General features: G+C 45.6%; 2 protein-coding genes and 1 long non-coding RNA gene across 5 annotated transcripts; 1 reads left to right on the forward strand and 2 right to left on the reverse strand.

Moving 5' to 3' along the window:
* Nucleotides 1–286: 286 nt before the first annotated feature.
* LOC120458921 lies at nt 287–1,865 on the reverse strand. 3 transcript variants are annotated; one of them, XM_039646769.2, is made up of 3 exons: nt 1,408–1,858; nt 659–1,046; nt 287–587 (listed from the first exon to the last, which is right to left on the reverse strand). In XM_039646769.2, the coding sequence occupies exons 1-3, from the start codon at nt 1,711–1,713 to the stop codon at nt 436–438; spliced, it is 846 nt and encodes a 281-aa protein (XP_039502703.1). In that variant the 5' UTR covers nt 1,714–1,858; the 3' UTR covers nt 287–435. The 3 variants fall into 3 exon arrangements, with proteins under 3 accessions (XP_039502703.1, XP_039502704.1, XP_039502705.1); XM_039646770.2 differs by having other exon boundaries at nt 450–604; nt 1,408–1,861; XM_039646771.1 differs by lacking the exons at nt 287–587; nt 659–1,046 and adding an exon at nt 1,210–1,343 and having other exon boundaries at nt 1,408–1,865.
* A 1,990-nt stretch (nt 1,866–3,855) lies between these two features.
* LOC120443788 lies at nt 3,856–4,447 on the forward strand. Its single transcript, XR_005615599.1, has 3 exons — nt 3,856–3,972; nt 4,036–4,184; nt 4,249–4,447. It is a non-coding gene; the product is annotated as an uncharacterized LOC120443788 (long non-coding RNA).
* Nucleotides 4,448–16,268: 11,821 nt separating this feature from the next.
* On the reverse strand, nt 16,269–16,935 carry LOC120451710 (ubiquitin-conjugating enzyme E2 N). Its single transcript, XM_039635615.2, has one exon. It carries the CDS (start codon nt 16,837–16,839, stop codon nt 16,339–16,341), a length of 501 nt encoding a protein of 166 aa, XP_039491549.1. The 5' UTR covers nt 16,840–16,935; the 3' UTR covers nt 16,269–16,338.
* Nucleotides 16,936–17,341: the final 406 nt, after the last annotated feature.

A 17,341-nucleotide genomic window follows, 5' to 3' on the forward strand; every position in this document is an offset into this window, starting at 1 on the left:
GCGACTAAAATGCGCTGTCAGCGCAGCAGTTGCTGCCATACTTCGCCGTCGCCGTCTCCGTCTCCGGCAATGGCCATGGCTTCGGCTTCAACTTGGCCATAGAGATACATTAGCTGATGGTGGTCCGGGTCCGGATCCGGACGAAGGGGACCCACAGAGCGATCGTTCCCCCTCATTGCACTTGACACCCGAAATTGATGCGCCACTGCGCCCAAGCAGGGCCACATTAATTAGGCAAAATATTGACACGCTGACGTGTGGTGTTGGCTATTGATTAACGCGTCTGTTGGATGGGGTCGGTTTTATTGGATTATTTTTAGTGGGATTGCGTGGGGATTGGTTTGGCTTAGTTTGGATCTTCACTTGTGTTTCTTCTGTGTGGTTGTGTGTGGTTCTGGTGTGGTTCTGTGTGGTGTGGTTGGCTATTGAAAAGGCCTAGTAGATGGGCTTCCTCTTCGGTGGCAGGTGGCTGGGAATGGTACCAATAGGAGAGTGCTTGCCTGGATTTTTCTTTGTCTTATTGCAGCCATGGAAAGGACGAAGGAGGCGAATGATCAATTGCATAAAGGCACCCCAACGCGCATGACCTATGATTTGGATGACGCTTTGGATTAACCTGCATGGGACTGCTCCTTTTGTGCTCTTCTGTTGCTCTTACCATAGCCCTGGGAATGGCTTTTCCACTTGGCATCCTTGGGGCTGAAGACCTCTTCCTTCTTTTCCACTGTCTCCGAACAGGTGACCACATTCGAGAGCAGCGATGGAGATTTCTTCACCTTCGGTACTCTTACCACCTGAGGACTGCGTTCTGGTGCCACGTACGACACCTCAACGATGCCAGAGTTGGTCTTCAACGGAGGACGATCCTCGGAGCTCATGCCATTGGCGCTGGCGAAGCGGGCACAACTCTCCGTGGACTTCTTGAGCAGGAACCAGGATTGCTGCAGAACGTTGCCCTCTTCGATGAGTTTCTCGTAGCCATTCAGAATGCGGCGCACATCCACGTTGATCAGTTCCTCGGGGACCTCGGGCAGATCTTCCAACTCCTGTAAAGAAATACATAATATAGTTTTAAACATTATTTTACACTTCTCGATCGACTGGAGTTCATTACAGATTTTAAAACAATTTGAAGCCCGTAACCACTTTCAGCATTTCAATAAAACATGGTTGCGCTATATACAATTTATTTAAATATTTCTTAAGTTTATTACGCTGAAAGACATTCCAGGCTTGAATCCAAAAATGTTGGTCAATATAAATCGTGTCCTAATAAAAATGGTTTGAAATTTTTGAAATGACGAAAGTAACACTTAAATGAACTACTTGTCGGTTAAATTTTGCTATGAACGTCGTTTAAGGTAATGAGATTTAATCGTAGTTACTGTCATTATAATGCAAACCTACCTGAGAGTTCTTGCGCAGATCTTCGAAGCGCTGGATCATCTGCTTGATATTAAGATTGCCCTTGGATCCCTTGGTGATCCCGGCACCCACGCCCGCTGAAGGATTGACAGTCACATTTGCCTCCGTCGAACCGGTAGAGTCTGGAATCTCGGAGTCCGAGGCATCCATGCTGGAGGAGCTCATCCGGCTGAGTATCTTGGCCGTCTGCTCCATGAAGGACGCCTGGCGATCGCGCAGCTCCTGGAGTCGCATCTTCAGCTCGTCGAGGTAAGCCAGCTGGCGGGGAGTGGGCTGCCTGGTTGCCATTGTCAATTTTGCGATGCCACTTTTAGATTCTGTCGAACATGTGAGTGCTTCCCAAAATGCTTAAGTTTTTGGGTGTTTTTTTTTGGGCTATGGATATTTGTGTGGGGCTTGTCGGACCTAATGTCTCCAAATGAGGATGTCAGTGCTGAATGCTATGACTGCAAGGAGACTGACTACTCAGTTGCCGGCTTTCTCGGCCAAGCTTTGACACCCGGGAAAGTATGCCATTTTCCTGGTGAGCCATCACCTTTCAACCTTTCTAAATATTATTTAAAGACAAAGACCGCAGTAGATACATCACTTTATTAAAACAGGCTGAAACTATTTAAAGAGCATCGGTAAGTCGTACTCCACAGCTGTTCCCGCCTTTGGACATGGCCTATTACTCGCCATTTTTATGAGTCCCAAATTGAGATATCGCCTGCAATTCTGGCCGAGCTAACTAAGTTGTAACTGCCCGCCGCCGCACGAAACCGATCCCTCCCCCAACTTTCATTCGCCTGTGGTGGAACAATGGAGCGATGTGGCAAGGACAGTGGGCGCGGGGCAGTGGGGCAGAGGGGCAGAGGGGCAACTGCTGATACACCTATATATCTTTGGATTAGCCTCTTACTTGACTCACCTTTTGCGATGCTGCGGGTGGTTGGGGCTAGTTTGGAATTTCACGAAGGAAAACGTGCCGCTGCCAACGGCTGACGCCTACAATGAAGAAAAGGGGGCGTGTCGGCCACTCTGTGACTCTCGCAGACTGCTGTTGATTTCCCCCGGAGGTGGATACCACCCCCCCCCGAGCATCCACCCCTTGCCAGAGAGTGTGCAATTGTTGTTTTCATATTTTAATGCCTTTTTGAGTTGGTAGGCGTGCCACGACACGATTCTTCTTGCCGATAAGCTGTTATTTTTATGGGCCCCCGCCGAATCGGATCGACTTGAAGTGGAGTTGGTGGTCGGTGGTGCAGGGTGGTGCAGGGTGGTGCCGGGTGGTGCCCGGTGGTGCGCCGTGGTGTGCGGTGTGGGCTGGCTGCCGACTTAAAGAAGTTAAAATTATTACACCGCAATTGTCTTGATCGTTGATTTATGTGCGCTTTTGTTGTCGGCTCTCTGGGCCCGCGGCTTGGGTTTTCTCGCTTTTTATTACTTTTTGAAGTTGCCAGTTGGCCAAGAGGCAAATTTGTGTGGCTGTTGATATTTATTGGGCATGGTCCGGGCATTGGCATCAATTGTGTATGCAACATGGGAAGTTGATTATGCCTCTCATTAGCCACCGTATTTTTTCGTTGTGCACGAAGTGGCGACATTTCCATTCCCATGGAAATGCAGTGGCCCCTTTTCAGTTAATCTTCCATATTTTGTTATTAACGCAAAAAGCGCAGAGGATTTTACATTAAATTTTGTAATGGTAAAAATGCTACGGGTATGATAGAATAATAATGTTGATTTATTTCTGTGAGATCTATTAATGTATACTTGAACTAAAACAGAGGTTTGAATCCTGCCACATCCACAACCATTTCATATCGAATAAGCTAATGGTTCTTTTTGGCAACTTGTGGCATTCTCTAATTGAGTTCTTGATTCGGCGGCTCCACTTCCTCCTCAGCGTTTTTCGGTGAATGTCTGGCCAGTGTCATAATCTCATCGCCTCCTCCGGACCAAGACCAACCCAACCCAATGCGATCCCATCCGATCCGAGTCCCATTGTGCGACTCTGGCGCGATTAAAGCCAACCGCATTCGCATTCGCAGCCGCCTCCAATTGCCTGCAAACTTAATGATTTCATCTTTCATTGAATTCAAATTTGTTTCCCCATCGGGCCCCCACGATGTCCGAGTGCGATTTGCAGCTGTGCAGGGAGCACGACGTTCGACATTCGATGTTCGATGTTGGGGCTCTGGCAAAATGTTCAGTGTTCAGTGTTTGGGGCTGCCGAATGTGGGCGTGCCCCCATCATACGCCCCTGGAGTTATTGTCGTTGCCGTTCTGCACTGTTGATAGCCAAACGCGGCGAACTCCGCTGGCCGAGCCTCGAAAAATAACGAATTTATTATTTATTTCACCTGACAGCCCCGGCAACAGACTCTATAAATTTCCCTAGCCAATCCACTTCACTCCACTCCAGTCCACTCCAATCTCCACTCCGGCCCGGAATCATATTTATGGCCCCATCTGTATCTTTCTGGCGATGCGCATATGAAAACGAAATTATTGATAAGGCTGGCATAGCTCCATATGTGCGAGCATGTACTTACACATATACGAGTATGTATGCCCTTTGTTGCACAGCTCTGATTGAAATACCGCTTTCGTCTGGCAATGCAACAGCTTCATTTGGACAACCAGTGAATAAAAAAAAAAAGACAGAAAAGATACAAGGAGAAACAAGGAGAAACCGAAAGGTGGAAATCAGCTGCAGCAACAAAGTTTATTGGCAACACACAACACACAGCACACAACACACAACGCGCAAGGAGGTAAGAATAATAAAACCTTAACCCAATATCCTGCTTATGGTCATAATTTTAATGCTGCTTCCAGCGAAGAAACCAAAAAACTGCAGATCGACCGCCTGGGCTCAGCTTATAGCAGTTGCTCCAGGTCCAGGTCCAACTCCAACTCCAGCTCCAGCTCCAAGTCCAGATGCAGATGGAGGACCAAGTCCGGGGAACTTTCCCTCGAAGCCGCAACGTGCCGCGTATTTCATTATGAATTGCTCTTAACGATGTTCCATTTTTCATGAGCGCATTCATAAACCTTTTTCTCATTTTCGACTTGAAGCGGATTGTTGTTTGCATCTCGCCGTTGCCGTTCAAGTTGCCGTTGCTGGAACAGAGGAGATTCTGTCTGGCGGTTTGGCGGCTTGACTGCCGCCAGCACTCCTCCTCCGCTCAAGTTAGCAAGTGAATGAATAATTGCACCAAGGTGTTGTAAGGAGAGCTCTGCTTTCCGCAGTCCTGTTCCGCACAGTGGTTGTGATGTACATGATGAAAATTCAAAAGTAAGAACTCTTATTTAGATGCTTTCCCTTTTCTATATATCAACTTGGAATAAGTTGACATTACTTATTATTACTTGCATTACTTTATTCACAATTAATTGCTACATTATTTAGTGTATTTTCACACTTTTTATACCTAACATATAATTAAATGTATATGAATTATTAAGATGCTTAAATGCAACTCAATCATTTTTTAGTGGTAGTAGTAGTCATGACTACCAATTTTTTTGGGCATTTATAGCGACATTTTATAATTTTTTTTTAATTGCCTATCTATTAATAGATATGAGTAGTGAAAATACGTGTTCTATTTTTTTCTTTCATTTTTTGATTGACAATACGCTGAAAAACATTTTAACTAGCTGCGGTAGGAGTCATTTTTCAAATGCCAGTTAGAGGCCCCTAGGGAGACTTCAAGCCCTTCCAATGCCCCATGTTTCCGCTTCCTCCATTTCTTTCCGTTTTGGCGAAAACCAATTGCCTTTTACAATTCCGCGGCTCTGTGGCCGAGAGTCTTGGGACCTGAGCTACACTGAAGATAAGATTTGTGTGTATTTCACTTTAACCCTTTAATGCTGGCAACTCCAAAAACAGATATAAAGCTTTTTAAAACTTTTGTAAAGTCAAGTTTCATTCATTTTTGGTAGGATTGAGCTCAGTTAAGGAATTTCTTGAGGGATGTAGATTACTTAAAATTTTTTGCAGTGTAAGGAAGGGTTTCCGCGGACCATATCGGCTCGGGCTGCTGTCAAAGGCGCAGCGGGCAGTCGTAAAATCGCGGCAAACACAATTGAAAAACGAGCGGGCCGTGGGAGCGAGATAGGGAGATGGGGAGATGGGGCTAGGAGGTGCAAGTGGGAGCGGGGGATATGGGTGAGTGAAGGAGTGCGGCGGCAAACACTCCACACTTGTCAGCAGCGGCCTTAGTCGATCCAAGCCCCTCTGCCAGCCACCCCCCGCGACGGCCCAGAGCCGCGCTTATGCCCACAAATCATAAATTGCCGCCTTAAAATTTATCTTCAATTTTCGAGACCCCATGTGGTGCTTAGCGAATGGTGTTTTGAAATTTATTGCTGCATTTGCAATAAATATTGTCAGTGGGGATTGGGGCAACAGAGGAAGCGAGATGGGGGAGTGCTGGTTGGAGCGGGATGGCCATAATGGCGGCGTTTGCTTGCTTTTTGCATGATTGCCGCTGTAACGCCTCCCCGCCCTCCCCCTCTCCCTCCTTTTTTGGCCACACTCCGCCCCTGAAAGTCCACCCATTCAGTTGGTGGTTCCTCCTCGTCGTCGTCGTCCCCGGATTGTTTATTGTTTTCGTGCATATTAATGCACGCTGATTGCGGGCCATGGTTAGCTGAAAGCTGAAAGCTGAAAGAGGAAGAGGGGTCGTTCAGCCGCAGGGGCAGTCCCCCGCGTGGCAGTTAGCAGCTGCCGTGCTGTGTCCTTTTCCGCCAAAAATACCTCCAACACCCCACCCACCCGTGATTGTTAATTTACAGCGCGAGAAATTGATTGCCATTTTGTTAAGATAGTGTGTGCCAATTGGGAATTGCGGGGCCATTCGGGGGGGAAATGTTCCGCAGGGGTGTGCCCTTTTATATTTGCTGGTTAATTGGGGTGTCTTTTATACCAACATAATATTTATCGCCTCGCATCGGGAGTGGCGCTTTAATGGAATCATCAAGATAAGAGGCTGTGATAGCTCAGAAACAAGATGATGCGGTAGAGTAGATTAGTAATCTGAACTAGTAAGCTGAAAGCTAAGAAGAATAGTATTTATTTTAGTAGCATATATAGCAGCATATAGTAGCATATACTAGCATATATATACTATTGTAGGTAATGCTATAAGTTTCTTTAGCTTACAAGTAAAGATCAAAATATTTTATTTGAATAACTTTTTACATTTCATTTTTTTCTATTTTTGTAATCCCTATTACCGTAGGAGCTCGCATAAGCTAAGCTAACTGCCAAAATGCAATCCGAGTATCATTTGGTCACATTTGCAGCAACGCCATGCCAGATACTTTTTGTACTTTTTATCTGCACTCTCGCTGAGCCCACTGAGCACACAGTAAATGAAAGTAAGCCCGGAAAGCTTCGACGACTCGTTGGACGTCAGGCGGCATTGGCAGACCCATCAATCAATTCGCAGAGAGCCCAGACACGGACACTCGAATCGTAAGCCCCGTAAAACTCGTAACTCGTAACTCGTAACTGGTAACTCGGCGCTGCCTACAAAGTCCGAAAGAATGGAACAACTTTCCCCACTGCCCCTGCGCTTTCGGTTGCCACAATTTGTTTGCACTGCTGTCAGGCGTCGATGACTCTTCGTCTTCCTCCGACTCCTTTCCCTTCCCTCTGAGTTACCTTGTAAAAATACGTACACCGAGAAAAAACTGGAACAACCCAAAATATTACAAAGAATGGGAGGGCTTTTGCTGGCAATATTGGTTATGTTTTTCTCAATGTCATAAATATTTTGTTCAAGCCATGTCCTTGCATTTTGATAAGCAATAAAGTGCGAAAGCAAAGTTCTCAGTGGCGTAACAGTCAGGCGAGGCACAAAACCCATCGATTCGAGCATGTGACACGCATCAGGCAGGGCTCATCAATCTCCTGTCGGTCCAAACAAAATATGCAATATGTTCACATTGCGGTAGGGAGAAACCTCAACACGAAAGGCGGGCATCGATAGCACGGGGATCGGGCTTGGATCGGGTTTGCGAGGGAGCGGCAAAAGTGAGATATAAAAACGAAAATTAGAACTCTGCCGAATTCCGAACCCCTTCATGTTACTGCGGCCTAACCGCATTCAGTAAATATTGTACGGGCGAAACGCGGCGAGGGGGGAGAAAAAAATTAGAGAGTATGTGTTGACAGCAGTCATCAATCAAGTGACACAACTTTTGACATGTCAAACGAACGAGTGAGCGCATAAATTACAATGGCAGCCACCATTTATACGACCCCGAAAGTTACAGAACCGCCGAGATAGTGACTGTAGGCCTCCAGTAGCCGACGAATGGGTAAACATGCCGGCAATTGGAAAACCGATTTCATCAGTGGAATGGGGAAGGGGATGGGGCAGTGCGGCGTGTTAAATGTCATTACACTTATCGATAAGATTGATAAGTGTAAACGGTTTTGCGTGTCGCTGCCTTTTCTGAGTCATCTGCTGCACAACAGAAGCGCCGCACTTAATCACTCCGCAAGTAACTCCCAGACTCGGATACCCAGATTCCCGTACTCGCACTCACACCTCAACGTAAGCCATCAGTTTGCAGCCAGACAATCTGTCAAACAGTCACGCTGACAGGCATTTCCACTTAAAACAATGCCAAATAGCAACAGCTGCGGAAAAACTCCTCATTTCACTCTTCACACTACGCTGTAATTTATCCAGCTTCGACTTTGCGATGTGGGAAAGTTGCCGAGCCGCCGAGAAATTTAAGATTGTGTTTATCAGCCAGAGAGTACTCAACTCGTTAGTTTCGAAGCCGATTCAAGCCGATTGAGTTTATTACCACATTACGAGGCGATTATATAAGAGAATAATCACGAGGTTTTTCCTGAAAAAGTTTAAAAAGTTTAAACGATTCAACTGATACTTTCAGAAAACGCCCAGAAAATAATCCTTCGAGCTTGGCATATGTTCATACCACCTAACAAAAAGGATATATATATCGTATGAAATATGGGCTTTATAGACTTTTTTGATCACCGCTTTACCAACTCAAGGCAATCTGTTTTGGATAATATGCATAATAAAATCAAAAGTTGGCAGCAGTTCGGAGTTGGTTTTTCACTTTTCGCGCAGTTTCCGGCGTGACAGATTTTACGTTTCGCTGAAGCGAGTGCGAGTGTGAGCCTCTCGATGGGTGTTCGGTGTGTGTGTGCGTGGTGTGTGTGGTGTGTGTGGTGTGTGCGCCGCTGGCAGTGACAAATCCTTTAGCGTTATTTGCGCATGTCGACACTTTGACAGGCGCCGACACATGCGAGTCGCTCCACGTACGCAGTCGGCCAAAGCCCCTATCATATTTCTTGGGGTCTCAGTGGATTCTCTTTGTTGCCGTCGCTTCCTGTCTGCCCAGCTTGCGGCAAAGTTTTTAATAAATTTGCGTCGTTTTCGTTGTTTTTCAATTTTTCGGTTGCTTTTTCTGCCGGCTTGCGGGTGAGCATGGTGAGCGAAATCCACCGAAAACATTTATTTCAATTTTCACCCCACCTTCCACCATGTCGGACAGGCAGCGCAACATGAGAAAGGAAAATTGCTGCTGCCAGAGTACTTTACAAATTTGTTTCCGTCTCAAGCGAGGAGCGTTGACAGCTGTCAGTGGAGCTGGCTCTTGAGCCGAAGCCGAAAAATATTGACAGTTATCGTACGTCACATGCAAATCAAGTCGGACGCGGTGCAGTCGTGCGATATGTTCCTCACCAAATTGCAGAATGTTTGTCTTTCTCGGCTCTACAAGTTGATTCCGCCAGACAGCAGTACACAGCTACAAATCTTGCCCAGCAAGGTGGAAAATTTAATTCAACTATATGGTCTTAAAACACACTTATTTAAAATGAGATATTTCGTTTTTAGACGATTTTCCATTGCTTAGGTTTGAGATATTTCGTTTTAAGACGATACCATTGCAATCAACCGTATCCAAGCGTATTTTTAGAAACCCCAACTGCGAAATGAAACCCAAAGTAAATTCGAGAAATTTGCGAAAAATTCAAAGTTTGCCACACAAAACGCAGCGAAACGAAGCGAATTGAATTGTGAAAATCCTTTGCAATTAAGAACTGTCAACGGTCTTTTGTACACACAACATTCTTCGAATTGTTTGCGAATTCCCCAGCACTCATTTGATTTACGATTCACTTCGCCGCGTTGAAAGTAATTTGGCGCTCGATTTTCCTTTCCGAATTTCCCTGCCGCCCATGCCATTTCGCCTCGACTCTCGTTCGCCAGGCTGTTTGTTGGCTGTCTGGGGACTGACATGTTGGCATCTCTTTGTAATTGATTAGCCAGCGGGGTTATTCACTGACACTGCATGTCGAATCCAATGAGAACAGTCTCCGTTCCTCGGGGGAGATCACCTCGAGACTCGAGAGTTTTCTGGGCGTGAGTCTGCCGCCTGTGATTGATGGGAATGATCGCGAAAATCAATTGATCAGGCAACACTTTTATGAACCCGCCGAGGTCATGAATCATTTGGAAATCAATTTGCAGACAAGATTGAAGGCTTATATACATGTATTGTACAAGTGAAATATGTGTGTTCTATGAGATCACATGCATTTTAATACCTTGCCTGCGATCTTTAACTGTTTGTAGAAGCTTGACGAACAACTTCTATTCTGTTAGATTTTATCTGGCAAATATGTTGAGTAAATAACTGAACAATTGCCATGTTTGCATTGGAGTTATGTGGAAGTTAACCCTCATCCGTTGCCTTATCTCCCCCAATGTTGATGTTAGATTGTCGCATTCCGTTCACGGGCTGATCGATGGGCCCATAAAGCTGCCAAAGTGTAATTCCAGTAGGCGCCGCAGTTCAGAGTGGGCGACTGCACTTAACTATAGGAGTATGCAGTATCTATAAATCCCAGGCGACCATGTTTATCGTGTGGATATAGTGGATGGCCGATAAGCAGCGGCTGGTAAGCCAATTGATTTACAGTGCCTTGCTGCTGCCATCAATCAAAACCGGAAACGTCAGATCGTCGCCTTAAATTATGATCGCTCTCTCTGGCTCAGTAGAAAGGCAATCCTCTGCGGCTCCTTTATGCATTTGTGCCCCCAGCATCGATTAATAATTCGCCGCTTATCGAGAATGCAATTTATAATACAAAATGGCAGTCGAAAGCCGCTCGAGAAAAAGGGACCATAATTAATATTTAAAGGATGCAGCCACAATACTCTGCCCCCGGCTCCCCATTTCCAGCCCCATCTGGTGTGCTCTCCTGTTGCTTCATCGGCGATTCCAATCAGATAACATTAGCACGTCACATCACACAGCGTGCAAAAATTATTATTCATTGAATTTGTGATAAATGTGACAGGCCCAACAGCACTCCGAGGGGTCTTAACAATGCCGACGGTTCGAAGAGTCGACGAGCCGACCAACCAGCCGACCTGCCTGCATTTCCAGGCCAATATGGCCAATGTGGCCAATATGGGCCAGGACCGGACCGAACCGAACTGAACCGAACCAGGCCGCATCGAAGCTGTCAAAAATTTGTTGCAAAAAGATATTATCTGGTAAGGATGGAAAGGACAAGCGATGACGATGACGGACCGAGACTGCCAGTGATGGCAGTTTGGCTAAAAACTGATCGGATTCCTTATTTACCTAAAGTAAATATAGATTACACCATCCATCTGGGCTGGATTTGAATGCTATTCGGTGGATAGAATTGTTAGCTTATTTAAGCATGGATTTTAAAATCATGTCTTTGGCATCACTGGCCAATGTAGCTGCTCCGGGCTCATCAATAATGAGGCGACGAGGATGCGGCTGCTCGGCAACGTTGCTGATGATGGCGATGGCGATGGCAATGGCGATGGCCATGATCGATGATTGACCTGTTTTTGTTTCGCCCATCTTTAGAGTGACGATTGCCGGCGAGGCTCCTTCTGGCCCTGACCACGACCACACCCATTGACAGGCAGCTGCAGCGTGCAATTATTTGCGGAGAATCACAACAGCAGGCGGAGTACTCAAATGGAATTGCCACATTGATTGATGTGCTCAATAAATTGCACGATGAGCAGCACATCAACTGTTTCTGCAGTCCGGCGCCTGGTATTTGGCATGTGATAAGGCCGATGGGAGCTGACAACTAAGTCGAGCTGAGCTGAGCATTTAAATGTCCAATAGATGTCTGCACAAGAGCATGAGAGCAACGGGAATGGACAGTTCAGAACAGCCATTTATCAATTCAAATAAATTTGCACAGCTTGTCTTGGAAAGTGATTAAGAATCATTAGATTATTTATTTAGAATCGGAACTCCGAAAAATGTGCTGACATTTCATTTGACACCTTATGTTCCTGTATTTCTCGCATCTGCTGCAGGAATCTTAATCCCCAGCGGAATGGCTTTCGGCGTATGAATCATTGGCAAGGCCCCACAGTCTTCGGGGAACGTTTTAATTATGGTTTTTAATTTCACGGCCCATATGGCGGGCTGTCAGGTGATTTCCTCTGAAATATGTGCAGAACTCACATCTATCAAGCACGCCTGGTTGGTTGGTGAGTGAGGAATGCGCACTGAGCGGTGAAATATTTCACTCTATTTCTGTTTCTGTTTCTGTTCCTGTTTTCGTCTTTCAGAATGAAATTAAGTGTTAATCTGATTTGATTTATCATTTTCACATGACGTGATTTGGCGGCCTTCGCAGCTCTGGGGCAATAGGAACGAGAAACGATCGCTCCTCTGGCTCGTGATGTATGGGAAACAAATGTTTCTCTGACACATTTATTTGTTTAATGAGACGTTGAATAATTAGTTGGATATGGCACAAGCGCAAGAAAATACTCGTATGTACAACCGATACAAAGGCGAAAACACAACTTGCATATCCACAACTGTGGATTGTGGATACCTCCATCCCTACACTCTACACCCCCGCACACACACATCAGTTGGCACAGCAATTTATAAATTATGATTGACGACTCTGTGTGCGGAATTGTGTGACCCATCGCAGTTAGCCCCCCCTTTGCAGGGCCTTCCCCACTTTGAAACTCGGCTCCACCATGTGAGATTCGTCTGACATTTTTCTATATAGTTTTTTGCCCTGGCCTCGGTCATTATGGCTGACAGCGCGCCTTCAAAATGATGAGTTTAGATTGATGGCCGCACATCACTCAGCGAGATGGCAGCCACACCGAGTGCAGATGGAAGGCTGCACAAGTTAAGCGAAGTCGCAATACCCTATCCAAGGACCAACACGTTCCTAGATGACATTATCAAAAGAAGCTAGCAAACCCATGGCCAAGTATTTGGTTAGGTAGCTAGATAGACATGATAGATAGACAACAAAATCTTTGCCACATTTATATTTTTATAGTTGATAAACATCACTACAAAATTACTACTAAGCGTGCTTAAAAACATAGTTCTTTTGGCATACAAAAATCTAAATAATAATATTTCATATGAACAAACTTATCTTAATCTCCTCAAATAGAAGTTTCAGCACAACTCGTTCTATCCAGTTGCCCTCTAGAGACAGAGCACTAAAATCCAATACTGCAGGCTATTTGTGGTTTTGGGCTGAAATCCTCGTGCTCCACTGCCTCGCTTGTTGACATGTCACTAATTTTGGAATCGCTAAGCTGATTTTGCTGAAATCTGATTTTTTTTTTTGTGAGCCCCTGGGATAGTGGCCCCATCCCATCTTCCTTTCGCAACTGCGACGATGATTGATGTGTTTGGCATATGAAAAACCGAGCTGAAGACAAAAACCCTTTTTCCGAAACATATTCTATGTCGTTTTGTGTGCCAGAGGAGAGCGGCGTAGAAATGTATTAATCATCCGGGGCGAAGCCTAGCGAGTCGAGGTGATAAATTAAGTTTGAAGACGATTGGGAAAGTCTGTCGAGTAATTAGTGAACTGAGCCGGGTCTGGATTGGATTGGGCTCTCTGGTCGGGTCGTCGCTTTCCAGATCCCAAAGGCCTTGGAGGCGGTGGCGGCGGCGGCGGCGGCCTAAGAGAGCAATAATGATGTGAGTGACAGAAGAAATGCAAGAGACCGAAATTAAATATGATAAAAGACCCACACAGTCTGTTGGCATAATTAAGTATGACATGCAAAAGTATGAATTATCACTGAAATGTCAAAGTGTCACAGCTGCCATCAGGCGGCGATGGAAATGCAGATGGAGATGAGGATGAGGATGGGGAATCTGGCGGAAGGCATAAATAAAACCAGAGAAGAGAGTGCAAGAAGCCATGACAACGAACGCCGCGTGTGGGATTAACTGACTTGAAAATTTATGATATGAAAAATTACTTTAGCCCGACACACACACACTCACACACAGCTCAGGGCATACAAAACTGCAAACTGAAAGATGCAAAGTGGCGGGCGAGATACAAATACACAAAGAGAGATGTTTATTTTGTATTTTATTCATCGTCGCCGTCTCCCATTGAGCCTCAGCATCAGCAACAGCATCAGCATCAGCATCAGCATCGCATCGAGAAATTTGTGGCCCGAACAAATTTCCCAAAGTCTGTGTTGAAAAATTAATGTGCACAACTGTCAGTGCAGTGACAGAGATGCGATGTGAATGGGGTTCATATTCGGATTCGGATTCGGATGCGGATCGGATCGGAACAGAACTGAACTGAACAGAGAGGGGCGCGAGGGTTACTGTTGTGAAAGCTCTTGATAAATGATTTTGAAATGTGACAAAATGCTTACGAGCGGGATTACCGGGACGAGACGCGACGACTTCCCAAGGATTGTTCGCCCGGGGCTCGGAAAAAGAGTTATTTGCCAACTGAGGGACCAGCAAAGTTTGTTTTGTGCCGGCGGAATCAGATGGGATTATAGAGATTTGCTCAAATGAAGTTGTAACAGAAGTGAATGCTCAGATGAGTGAGATGAGTGAAGGGAAGGTGAATGGTGCGAGTCGTCCTGAGCTAGACGAACAAAAGCCGTACGCCCATGAAAATCACATAAAATAGGATTTGTTCTGTTAGCACTCGGAACAAATCAATATTGAATTTTTGCGATTTTAGTAAGGATTATTGGGAGAATGGAAAAGGTTTCCATAAGCTGGATAAAATATAAGTATGCACGGTCGTTGTCGATAGGGATTTTTCAAATTTGTGTGTGTCATTTATAAAACAGAAAGTAAAATAATATTTGGACTGCAGATTATATGATTTGTATATGGCTCTTTCGGCAAATGCAATCTAGAATCGACATGAAAACGGTTTTCTTTCCCGATGCAGTCTTGTGTTATATAATGGCCTTTCATAAGTTAACTACCTCTGCTTTTCCTTTGACCATAACCCATCAAGGCATCAATCAGGCGTTGTCGCGACACTGAAAAGACTCGAAACCAAAGACACCAGCAGTTTACCTCTGCGGCTGCCCCATGGAAATCGAGTTGCGACGCAGACTTCAACTATCACTGGATGATGGGTAATCGGCGATCGACGCCTTTCGGCGTTACCAGGCCATCGATCTTGTGAGTTTTGACGCATCTGTAAGTGGCGGCGACACAAGTCGGAAAGTGAAATGCAAAGATCCCCCGCCGAATCGCTGGACGGATCGCATCGGGCCAAGACATCATCAGTCAAGTGGCGCGACTGCGTCCGTGGTCGGGTCAATTCGCGTGACAGGTCTCTTGATTTATGCGGCAGACACTTGAGCAACCCTCGAGATAATCACCGAATTCCCCGCCAGGGCGCACACTATTTATCATACAATTAAGCGAGTCGATAATGTTATTACACTGTCTATAAATCGGACACGGCCAGATCGGAGCTGCGCTGATAGATTGGCCACATAGGTGAGTGTGTGTGGCAGGTGTCTCAGCGGGTCTCTTAGAAAGTGGCAAGTACTTGGCCACATTTGACACGGCGGTAAACACAGATACAGATACAGCTCGAAGGCAACTCCTCAAATGCGGGTCTAGCTGGGCTGCTGATCGGAAAATACGACGCCATTCAGTTAATTGAAAACGCATATCAATATATTTAGATACCGTGTATTAAAAAAACACGAGGGTGTACTACAATGGCGGGTTGATTTGGAAAAGGGTTTTAAGGAACCGAAACCTATGTACAAAATATAGAAAGTAAAAACGTATATTTTCACTTTATAAGAGTGGCTTGTATCTTGTATCTTTTACTTTAATTATTGGGTACTTTTTACAAATTATATATAGCTTTTATAAATATTTAACAGTATGTCAAAACAGAGTAATTGAATGCTATCTTTTGTTCTGCTCAGCCATTATACTTCAGCACTGAGTATCAGGTAGTCGACAGAGAAGCATTCCCCAGGATTCCTTTGTTCGGGGGCGACTAAGCGAAAGCGCCACTCCCAAACCTCCGAGCAGTGTCCACTTTCCCATCCAGCCAGTCCACATAAATCAATTAATTTAAACTGTCAGGCAGCTGTCAAATTGTGTTGCTACCGGGAGCGTTTTACGTTTCGTTTCGCTTCGCTTTGCTTTTGAGTCGCTCGGCTTGGACGGGGGTTTTGTTTTACTTTGTTTTGGGTTCTCGAGTTGCGGGGGAAGCCGGCAAAGAGACTTGGGTTGGGTACGGCGACATGTCGAGATTTACTACTGAGTGATTGACGACTTCATGTGTCATTAAATACCGTTAGCAGTCGCTTTTGTATGCCGCACAGTACTGGACCGGACTCATTTTTCATGCCACATCGCTCGCGCTTAGTGAAAGTCACTGCGATGCCGCATTTTTAGCTGCGGCACTTGTGGCTGCACATTGCAATTAGACCTCTCGCCGCGGGGGCGTCAATTGGGAGTGAATCCAATAGCTTAATATAAGGTATATACAAAGTACAGACTGTTAGAGCCAAACAATGCTCATTTTTAATTAGGTTTACTTCTTAACTAGGCTACTAAGGAATGAATTTAACTTCCCATCGCATGCTTCACAGTCCATTCCCTAGCCAGTTGTATGGCCCTCGCCTCGTTGTCCTTCCACAACTCCGCCACATCGTTGACAAGTGGATCATCTGGGTTGGGAGCACTCAAGAGGGCCTGGATCGAAAGAAGAACGGTTCGAATTTGCAGAGCAGGACTCCATTTCTCCTTCAGGATGTCCAGACAAATTCGGCCCAAGCGATCGATGTTTGGATGGAAAATCTTTGTCAAAAATCGAACCTTTGGCGCTTTCATGGGATAGTCTTCGGGTAGAAACAATTCCAATTTGAAAACTCCGCCCTCGAAAGGCGAGTCAATGGGGCCAGTGACGAGGACGTGGAAGTAACGCGCATTACCCTCATCCGGCATGGCACTGATCCCGGGCACTGGGTCCTCCAGGAGGCGCTGCGTCTCCTTGATGATTCTGGTGGTCAGTGCGGCCATTTCCTCTCTATGCAGCTTAACACGACTCGTATGGCAATGGAACATTTACGCTGCCTTGATCCTTGATAAAGGTTACGTGTTTCAGTTATAAGTAACTACGTCAATTTTAGTTAAATGAAATATCTGAACTGGGCTACTGGGTAATTGGGTTCCCTTGTAAGGCTTCTTGCTGCAACTGTCAATAAATTAACTTGGCTGATTTGAATGCCCAAGTCATCTCAATGAGACCGAATCAAACGCTCAATTCCCATGCATTTGCAATTATCCTTCAGTGGGCAAAATTGAAATTGACTAGAGGCATTTGCCCTTCCATTCCGCTACCACCCACCACCCAGCACCGACCACCCACAACAATAAAAGCGAACCGCATTTCCATCCTGCTTCCAATGCTTGAGGGTCCTTCTGAAATCCCGGGTGAACTGGCTATGTTAACTGGCACTCAACTAGCAGCTTATTAGCAAACTTTCCCATTGGATTATATAGTTGAATATTATAATAATCGAGTTAGGTTCGTGTAAGTGGATGCTCCACCGCCCCCGCAATCCGC

This window comes from Drosophila santomea, chromosome 2L (assembly GCF_016746245.2).
Source record: "Drosophila santomea strain STO CAGO 1482 chromosome 2L, Prin_Dsan_1.1, whole genome shotgun sequence".
Lineage (NCBI taxonomy): Eukaryota > Metazoa > Arthropoda > Insecta > Diptera > Drosophilidae > Drosophila > Drosophila santomea.

Bases quoted from the DNA above. Each gene is read 5' to 3' on its own strand.
- LOC120458921 (XM_039646769.2), bottom strand. From the start codon at position 1,713: ATGGCAACCAGGCAGCCCACTCCCCGCCAGCTGGCTTACCTCGACGAG. The intron at 1,047-1,407 runs GTAGGTTTGCAT...ATTTCTTTACAG, and splicing joins ATCTGCGCAAGAACTCTCAG to GAGTTGGAAGATCTGCCCGA. The intron at 588-658 runs GTAAGAGCAACA...TCCAAATCATAG, and splicing joins AAGCCATTCCCAGGGCTATG to GTCATGCGCGTTGGGGTGCC.
- LOC120451710 (XM_039635615.2), bottom strand. From the start codon at position 16,839: ATGTTCCATTGCCATACGAGTCGTGTTAAGCTGCATAGAGAGGAAATG.